Source organism: Eschrichtius robustus, chromosome 12 (genome assembly GCF_028021215.1).
Source record: "Eschrichtius robustus isolate mEscRob2 chromosome 12, mEscRob2.pri, whole genome shotgun sequence".
In the NCBI taxonomy this organism is placed as follows: domain Eukaryota; kingdom Metazoa; phylum Chordata; class Mammalia; order Artiodactyla; family Eschrichtiidae; genus Eschrichtius; species Eschrichtius robustus.
The window spans coordinates 71,228,558-71,238,251 of NC_090835.1; the positions used below are offsets into that span (position 1 = coordinate 71,228,558).

The 9,694-nt window shown below is 54.2% G+C and overlaps 1 protein-coding gene across 2 annotated transcripts in view; it reads left to right on the top strand.

Annotated features, from left to right (window-relative positions):
* The window catches only part of CMTR1 (cap methyltransferase 1), a 57,853-nt gene extending 49,171 nt beyond the window's left edge, over positions 1-8,682 (top strand). For both annotated transcript variants that reach the window (XM_068557544.1, XM_068557543.1), the window contains exons 17-24: positions 294-425; positions 1,323-1,445; positions 2,134-2,225; positions 3,082-3,150; positions 4,842-4,889; positions 5,821-5,933; positions 6,546-6,654; positions 7,314-8,682. In XM_068557544.1, coding sequence (XP_068413645.1) covers positions 294-425; positions 1,323-1,445; positions 2,134-2,225; positions 3,082-3,150; positions 4,842-4,889; positions 5,821-5,933; positions 6,546-6,654; positions 7,314-7,446 — 819 coding nt within the window. In that variant the 3' untranslated portion in view covers positions 7,447-8,682. The remainder of the gene's footprint in view (positions 1-293; positions 426-1,322; positions 1,446-2,133; positions 2,226-3,081; positions 3,151-4,841; positions 4,890-5,820; positions 5,934-6,545; positions 6,655-7,313) is intronic.
* The last annotated feature ends 1,012 nt before the right edge of the window (positions 8,683-9,694 follow it).

The following is a 9,694-nucleotide window of genomic DNA, read 5'->3' on the forward strand; positions in this document are numbered from 1 at the left end:
ACATTTCCTTATAGCTCTGGTAAATCGATCTGTACTCGGGGGCTCGGTGTTCTTTCCTTTCCCAGGCTCTCCTAATAGGTCCTAAAGGAGCACTCCAAGCAGACAGAATTAGATCCCAGTTAGTGCATGGCTAGGTAGAGCAGGGGACATGTTTCAGACAGCAAGGGCTTCCTGTCCCTCCCCTCCCACAGCCTGCCCTAACCCCCTGCCCCACCCCCCACCCCCAGGCACCCGTACTGAGCGCCTGTCCCTTCCCCCAACCCAGCCGTGTTTTCTCTGACCCGGGGCTGCAGGGCACTGAGATCGACATCTTCAGCTATAAGCCCACGCTGCTTACTTCCAAAACCCTGGAGAAGATCCGCCCAGTGCTCGACTACCGCTGCATGGTGTCTGGCAGTGAGCAGAAGTTCCTCATCGGCCTGGGGGTAAGTCTGCAGCTGGCTTCCTACCCAGCTTGGGTGGTGGAAGCTTGCTGTCTGTCTGGGGGAATCTGGACAGCTGCCTGCCACACTTGGTGCACGTTCTCTTGGCACCAAGGAGCTGGAGCTTTGACCGCAGGGAAGGTATTTCTTGAAACTTCACTTCCTTTCTTCCTCTGAGTTAGCCAAGTATCATTCATTCATTCCTTCTGTCTTTCATTTATCCATGTATTTGCTTATTCACCTCCATGCATCGCTAAAGGGAACACTGCCTCCTTTCTTGGAATGTGGAGCTTCCTAGGCTAGTAGGATGGTCAGTAGGCTAAGCTGGCTTGAGCCCATGCAGCTATTTCTTTGCAACACCACCACTATCCCATGTCATCCCCTGTCTAAAATGAGGTGAGGGAAAACCTTGGCAGTTCTATGTCTTAATTAGGTAAAGTCCTCATTGCTCTTTCTTTCCACTCCGAGTTGTCTTTATAGTTTTACCTCTTCTTCCTCACTTACTTTCTCTGTGTCCTCTCACACTTTATCTTTTTCTCTTTTTACTTTCTCTCTGCTCTGCTCTCTGGACCCTTCACCAAACCTGCTTCAGACATACACCAAGCTGGATCTTTCTTGAGGGCCTCTGATCATGAACTCAGGCCTCTTGAATGGTGCCCTGAGCCTGTTCCCTCCCAGCGGGACAGAGTCAGAGCTCTCCTCTTCCACTGAGGCAGTGGAGGACAGCACTGTCATTATAGTGTACGAAGGATAACTGACTGATCTCTCCGAGACCTTTTCTTCTGGCATTTCCCGGCCCCATCAGCTTGTAGCCACCAACTAAAAGCCCTTTTGAGAGCTGAGCTTCTCACCGCTCAATGTCTTTGTCTGCCTGACCTGGCCCTTTCTCTCTGCCCATAGAAGTCTCAGATCTACACATGGGATGGCCGCCAGTCAGACCGCTGGGTCAAGCTGGACCTGAAGACAGAGCTACCCCGGGACACTCTGCTCTCTGTGGAGATTGTCCATGAGCTGAAAGGGGAGGTTAGAGGCGGTTCTGCTCACGTGTATGGCTCTGCCATCTGGGGAACTGGGGAACAGCTGGGCCTGTCCCTTCGCCCCCATGCCCCCTGAGTTAACTGGGTTACGTGTATGTGGTGCCTGACGGGGCCCAGGGCCTGGCGAATGCTTTGTAATTATTCCTCCTCCTCGAGTAGTTGCTCTAAGCCATGGCATATTCAGGTAGGAAGGACCACAGTCTCCTTATGTTTAGGAGATCTTGATCATCTCTGTGTAGAAAAGGCCCTGGTGAACCTGCTGCATATTTTTTAGCTGCTGATTGTTATTGACCAAGGAGTCCTTGGGAAAGAAGCAACCTTCTATTTCCCGTGAGCTTTGGGTATTACAGCCATACAGATAACTTTCAGAACAGTCAGAGGGAACAGTTGGCCAGAGTGGGAAGCCAGGTCCTGCTGGAGCACCATGGCGGCAGCCTCACTGGGTTTGAGATTCAAGGGGGCTCATCACCCATCACCTCAGGGCTCTGTCTGCTCAGAAGCATGGGCCAGTCTGGTGCTGAGAATCAACTGGGAGGGAGGTGAGAGGAAGATCCTGTGTTTAGAGCCCTTCCCTTCCCCCGGCTATACGTAGAACAGAGGCCAGCGTGCCACAGTGGGCGGAGTGAGCCCCAGGCCAATGCCTGGCAGGGTGGGCAGTGTACTTGTCCTTCTAGGGGAAGGCCCAGCGGAAGATTAGTGCCATCCACATCCTCGATGTCCTTGTGCTGAATGGCAGCGACGTGCGGGAGCAGCACTTTAACCAACGGTCTGAGCTGGGCCCTGGGGGCGGGAAGGTGGGCCGGGCGGGCCAGGGCAGCTCTGTGGCGGCAGCCTCTGTGGCTTGGCCCTCACCCAGGCTTTCTCTGCTTAAGAGCATCCTTAGAGTTTCCCTCTTCTACCCACTAGCTGGTTCCAAGGGCAGGGTGAGAAGTTGGTGTTGGCACTCCTGGTTACCAGGACTTGGGCCTTGATTTCATACATACTAGCACACTCCATTTTGCCTCAGCTGTTCAGATCAGAGGTGACGTTTGTTTTAAGGTTGAGCAAGAGGGTGGCCTTATGGGGAAGAGGGAGGGTCTTCTCCTCTGAAGAATGTGTTCTGTTCTTGGTGGTCCCACTTAAGTCAGTTTATCTGGATCCCACAACTCCCACAGAGGTACTTTTGTTCATGGATAGATGCCTAATCAGTTGTTTAAAAGGGGGGTACAAAAAGGAGAGACGTCTTACACCGCCATGGTGCTGAAGTCACTCCTAAGTTGGTTCATCTGAGTGGGTGTACTGTGGTATCTGTGGTTTGGGGTGAAGGAGCCGACGTACAGAATAAAGATGATGCTTGAAGTTCTGGTGGAGGTGACTGAGCACAGCCGAAGTTACACTTCAGGAAAACCAACCAAGATGTATTGAAAGTAGAGGTCAGAATCCAGAGTGGGGGAGAGGGCGATCATGACATCACTGGAGAAGGGCAAGGGTGGGCTTCCTGGGAGACATGAGTGCTGCCTCTTGGAGCAGTTTTGCTGCAGATTCAGGAGTGTACTCCCACTGGTGCCATGACAATGCCCTGGGGGTGTGGGTGCTGTAAGGATACCCTTACTTGCCTCTGAGAGACTCTGTTTGGATTGTAGGATTCAGCTTGCTGAGAAATTTGTGAAAGCTGTTTCCAAGCCCAGTCGGCCTGACATGAATCCCATCAGGTGAGCATATCATCTCTCCCCCCAAATCCTCCTCTCCCATTGCTTCTTTCTGGCCAGTGCCTGCCTCCCTGTCCTGTGAGGGGTGGGAGGGCTCAGTGGAGGAGACCAGGCCAGGCTGGCATTAGAGATCAGACTGCCATTGAGTGATTTGCTTGGGGGGTGCTGGGTAGGTGACTCCTTTGCCCCAGAGTATCCCCCATCCTGCCTGTCACAGTGGGCCAACCTCCACAGGAGAGGTTCGTTCCTCAGGGTTAAGGCATCCTCATTTAAGACACACGTGCTTCTGAGAGCACTAACACACCTTGTGAGCCACACATTCATGCTTGAGTATCATTAGCATATCAATCCCGGCCTTTTCATTTTTTTCAGGTAAGAAAAGGGTGTGAGGGAATGGGAGTTTTTGAACATGAAAAAGAAAAGGTTGGTTTGAGGTAATGGGATCCTTGGTGCATGGAAAGAAGGCCATGGTTTGTTGCCACGTTAGGTAACGTAAAAGTTCTTGGGGCTTCCCTGGTGGCGCAGTGGTTGAGAATCTGCCTGCCAGTGCAGGGGACACGGGTTTGAGCCCTGGTCTGGGAAGTTCCTACATGCCGCGGAGCAGCTGGGCCCGTGAGCCACAATTACTGAGCTTGCGCGTCTGGAGCCTGTGCTCCGTAACGAGAGAGGCCGCGATAGTGAGAGGCCCGCGCACCGCGATGAAGAGCGGCCCCCACTTGCCACAACTAGAGAAAGCCCTCGCACAGAAACGAAGAACCAACACCGCCATAAATAAATAAGTAAATAAATAAAAATTAAAAAAAAAAAAGTTCTAGGCCTTGAGAGGGTAACAGTCAGGGAGCAGACAGATGGAACAGACTTTTCCAGTCTGGGCTGAGGTCTGAGGTTATCTTTGGGGCTTAATGTGACTAGAGACTGAGGTATCTATTTACATTTTATCAAAATCATTTTCATTATTCTTTTTAATACAAATTTACATAGGATTAAATCCAACAGTGGGAATGCACTTTTAGAAGTCTTCTGAAAGTCTAAAAGTAATTTCTTCTTGCACTTTAAAATGTCCTGTCTGCCAGGTCCTGAGAAGCAGCTTCCAGGGGTCCTGCCTCTGTTGCTTGTGGTGGTTTGGTTGCTTGGTTTCTGGGCACCTTACTCAGTAGCAGTTCCAAAGGCGTGTTGAGGGGCCCCCAGAGGTGGAGGGCTGGGCATCAAACAGGAGCCCTGTATCCTGGGTAGGGGTGTCTCCTCACCCCTAATGGTAGTAGGCCTATTAGGACGATTTGGAAGCAACTCTGTTACAGGAAGGCCTAAAATCCATGTAGACAGACCTGGGCAAGAGCCTGGCCCTTGGTGTTCTGGCCTCTAGAGATGGTGATGGTGACCCAGGATGGGAATGCTGACAGGGACATCTTCGTCTGCCAGACCTTCCTCTTTTCCCCTCCTGACTTCCTGAACCATAGCTGCACTCCCCGGGTGCCCTGGGGCAGGCTCCAGGGGGTGCTTGGCAGCTCTGAAACCTAGGGCTTGTCTGTGGAGGACGGCAGTGACAGGCTAGGGGTCCTCATTCTTGGTGGGTTGGGTGGTGCAGGGCCTGAGGCAGAAGGTGAGGATAGGCACAGCCTCCTGCCTAGCAGCTGCTGCCCAGACAAGTGTCCCACCAGGAATCCTTTGTCAGCTCTCTGTCCGTCTGTCCACAGGGTGAAGGAGGTATACAGGCTGGAGGAGATGGAGAAGATTTTTGTCAGGTGAGTGACTCAGCCAGGGTAGCTCAGGATTTGAGAAGAGTTGGGGTGGGGGGCATGGCAGTGTCCAGGATTCGTTCTCTTTTTCTGTCGAGGTGGGTTAGGGGTGCGGCGGTGAGTTGCCCTGGTGGCTGCCTCTACCCCCCCCACCTCCTTTGCCTGCGTGGCTCATCCGCAGCCAAGGGCCCCCCAGCTGAGAGCTGATTCAGCAGTGTCAGGAGGGGAGCAGGGCGGGTGTGCGTCAGGCAGAAATACGGGCTCCCTGATGCCGTAACAGTTACGAGGGGTGTGTGCATCAGGCAGAAATACCAGCTGGCTTGTTGATGCTGTAACAGTTACGATTGTCCCTGCTAGGGGCAGAGCAGCAAGCTGCTTGAAACACTGTAAGTCCCAGCTTCTGGTGCTGACAGAGAGATTGAGCCTGGAGGGGTAGAGGGGGCGTAACTGCTTCCTCATAATCTTAGCGGTGTGCAGGGCGCTCAGATCTGAGGGTCTCATCCTGGGTGTGCCCCTGTGGCCACTGGAGCTGGGCTGGGTCTCAGTGCTCCCGAATTAACTCTTTGGTAGCCACACTGATGCCATGGGTGGTGAACTGAAGAGCCAGTGGCACTCGTAGTCTCAGATCTTACCCTTACCGGTGTCACCCTGACACCCCGCAAACAGCAGCAACATAGCAGGGGCGTGTGTCACTTCCCTGACTCTATTGCTTAGTTGGGAGTTCAGAGCCTGAGTTCTAAACCCAGCACCGCTCTCACTTGCTGTGTGGCCTGGAGCAACTCAAGTCTCTGCCTCAGTTTCTCATGTTGAACTGAGGTAAAGTACTGTGGTTGGTTGGCTGATTTTGACATTAGCCAGAGACTAACGTTAGGGCTTTCTCTCTCTCTCTCACACACGCTCACGCTTCCTGTTTGCATGCCTACTCTGGAAAATCAAGGTTAGAAATGAAGATCATCAAGGGCTCCAGTGGCACACCAAAGCTCAGCTATACAGGGCGGGACGACCGGCACTTTGTGCCCACTGGCCTCTACATCGTCAGGACAGTGAATGGTGGGTGATGAGCCACTGTTCCCTAACCCCACTCCCTCAGCCAGGGCAACTGGCCCAGACCCTACTTGAGCCAGAGCTAAGGGCTCCCTACTGAGGTGGGCATTTCTTTGAGGTGTATGTTGAGGGCGACTGTGTTCCCTGAGCTTCTGTTCTTCGGTGGATCCTGGGGGTTGGGCTGGGGCTGGAGAGAGGGGAGCCCAACTTGTATATGCATGCGTGGTGTCCTCATGGCAGGAGAAGGGCCTTCCCGGTGGGCAACAGCAGATCCAGAAAGTCAAGCTTGGCCATTCGTATCACCTGTAGAATCCTTTTTCCTTAGTGCCCTCTGGCCAACAGACTCCTACTCCCTCTGCCAGGGCCTGAGAGATGTTGCCCTGGTAGCAGGTTGGCGGGACTGGGGAGGGTTGTTGAGAATTATCTTAGTCGTCTTCCTGGAGTCCCTTTGGGCGGGTGATGAAGGCTGTGTCCTCACAGGCTGTTCTCCACTGCTGTCTTGGGGGGAGGGGAGTGGAGGAACGGGCGTGAAGGAAGGCGTGCCCTTCATTGGCCTGACCTATCCCCCATGGGTATTTTGTGTCCTTTCTGGGCTTCTTCCCCCTTTCCTCCTGTCAGAGCCATGGACTATGGGATTCAGCAAAAGCTTCAAGAGGAAGTTCTTCTACAACAAGAAAACCAAGAACTCTACCTTTGACCTCCCTTCAGATGCCATTGCTCCATTTCAGTAAGTAGCCTTCTTTCAGGCCTGCCCCCTGCAGCCCCAGATACTCCTGCTAGAATGCCAGCCTGACCTCTCGGGGCACACCGGGTCCTGAGACTGACTGCTGCCCATGCAGGGGCTTCCCATGAGGGTATGGCCATGCTGGTTGAGGGTCCTGGGTGTGAAGGGCCCGACCCTGGCCGGGGCGTGGGCTAATGCTGAGGTCCACAGTCTTGCCTTCGGACCCAGTGTGTTGCCGGATTGTTGGTCATAGGTTTCGACAGCAGCCAGTAGCCCTGATGTGCCTGTAATTAGCCACTGACACCAGTGTGTCACCACACTAATACTGTTCTATTAGAGCAGCAGAGACAGATAAACCAGGAATATCAGTAATTAAAGGATCCAGTAGGATGCAATTAGCAGCAGCAGAAGCTGTGTGTTGAGAAAAGCTGGTTCTGGAAGGCAGGGAGGAGCAGAGCCTACTAGGTACATTTGGCTGCCAGAGGGGAGACTCTCAATTGGAGTCAATTAGTGAGACCTGCCCTCCCCCCCCCCGCCCCCAGCGCACACACACACACTCTTAAGAACACCCATCCCCGAAGTCACGGGTGCCAGGGTGGGTGGTGAGCTCTTGGACCTGCTCCACGTGGGTACAGCCCTCTGACCTCCCTTCTCCTCCCCAGCATCTGCTACTATGGCCGGCTCTTCTGGGAGTGGGGGGATGGCATCCGTGTGCATGACTCCCAGAAGCCCCAGGACCCAGACAAGCTGTCCAAGGAGGACGTCCTCTCCTTCATCCAGACGCACAGCGCCTGAGGATGCCCACCCCTGCCGAATGCCCTGTCGTTCCCTGAGCCTGGCCATGAGGTTGGTGGCCTCCTCTGAAGAGCTCAGTTGGGGCCTTCTGGGACACTTTTTGGAATTCCCTCCCCGGAGCCCTTCCTGGGAACTGTCTCCCCTGCCGGGACTCAGCCTGAAGGATGCAGCTCCTACAGCACGTTTGAGGTCAGGGCCCAGGGCACATGGGGCCAGTGGAGGATGTGTCAGAGGGCAGCAGGGCTTCGGCTCTGCCATTCCTTCCTGTATCCTGTAGACTCACTTTTCTGAGTTCCACGCAGTGCCCTGAGGGCGGCCATGCCTCTGCTTTGCCCAACTTTTTATTGGGCCGACCCTGAGAGGCAGGGGGCCCACTGTTGTGAGCTGGCCAGGAGCAGCTGCTATATAAATCGAGATTTTGTTTCTTTGAACTTGCTCTGTTTTGATGCCAAGTTGGAGATTTTCTTGTCTCCTCCCCCTACCCTCTCCTGGTCTTCCCTGGAGTTCTCCCCAGCCCAAACCTCTGACCATCCCGCAGGCCGGGAAGGGGGGCACGTGGACCCCACATCTCTGACACCACGTCAGGATGCAGGTAGCATTGTCTGGTGGTGGGTGTGACTGCTTCCTGGGGTTGTAGAGCCTTCCTGGGCCTCAACCCTTTTGATCTAAACCTCGGGCAGCTCTAGAAGGGGAGGAAGCAGCCTTGAAGACCTGCCATTTTCTATGCGCCAAACAGTAGTGGCCCCACTGTAACAGAGGTCCTGTTGGGTTGGGTCGCACCCAGTCCTCTGGCAATCATGGCACTCCCGTTTGTCCCAGCCACCTTGCCACCCTCCCCCCTCCTTTGTTTTTTCATCCCCAGCAGGAGGCACAGTAGCTTTTGTTTGTCCTTTTGTGGTCACTCCATTTCCTCTATCTTGGCGGGTGGAGTGGGAAGCTGGGCAGTAGCTTTGGGTTGGGGGAGGGAACCTGTGGTTGTTTGTTTTTAATGGGAAATACCTCTCAGAGATGCTCCTGTGGGCTCCCTAGGGCCTCATCCCAGTGCTAGACTGGTTTCCATGGAGATAGAGGGCACTGAGGCGCCCCATGAGGTTGAAATTGACTCCACCTCAGGGGTCTCAGGCCAGCATCCCCCAGGCTGTCAGCAGCACCGCTGAGATGCTGTATTTCCACCCAATTCTGGGTATCAGTGTGTCTTGCAGAATCTTGGATCATTAAAGATAAACATATTTTTAATGCCTGTGTGGCTCTGTGCTGGGGCTTGTCCTTCGGTGCTTTGTGGTCTGGGACTTGCGTGAATGAAACAGCTTGGGCTGGAGGGGAAGGGGAGGAAGCTGTACTCAAGAGGGGAGAAAAGAGGGTTGGCTTAATCAGAGCCTTGTCCAAGCTCAGGGCTGCTGTTTGCTGCCAAAGAGGGGCCCAAGGAAGAGTCAAAATTATGTGGCTCCTGTGAGAAGCAGGGATTAGAGAATGAATGGACCTACAGCCCAGCAGGGCAGTGTGACAATCCAGGATCAGTGTGTGTGACTAAAATAACAGAGGCGTTAGACCAATTAGTGCCACTAGACAGGGGGAAGGGAGGGAGGGAGAGATGGTTTCGCTGACCCCGCCAACCTCCCCTGTTCTGCGTCTGCACTGGAGACCGTGCAGGTGCTGATGACGCCTCTCCCTCTCTGCTCTAGGCTAGCATTTCTCCACCAGTCCCATCACCGGTGCAGGTTCTCCCTTAGAGCCCGCTGCCTACACATTGCTTAGCTCCTTCACCTGGGCCCCCAGATTCCTTCCTTAACGTTTCACAGCCTTAGTTTCGCTCCCAGGGCAACTCCTTTCCTTGCTTTTACTAACTTACTTGGTGTGATCTCGGCTTCCAAGCCCCTTCATCCTTTTGGTTGCCCTACTCAGCCGTACTCCAGCCTCCCACTCCCAGCCCTCCTGGCCCCTGTGCTGGGAGTAGAGGGATGTGCTCAGGGGCGGGGTGGGGGGGTGGGGAAAACGTCTGTGTTTGCCGCTCCTGCAAACCCCGCCTGATTTACTGGCCACTCACCGTAAGTCTGTCTGGTCATTACCGTGGCTCCGGCTGCCCACTGGCTCTGCCACACCTCGCCAGACTTGCAGCCTCTTGAAGATGGATTAACTCCGCACTCCCGTGGGACCACCACACGACCACCTCAAGTCCCCAAGTTGCCCTTTGCTGCACAGGCTGCATTTTTTTCTGCCATAATCACAGGCAGTGGCACCGACTAGAGGG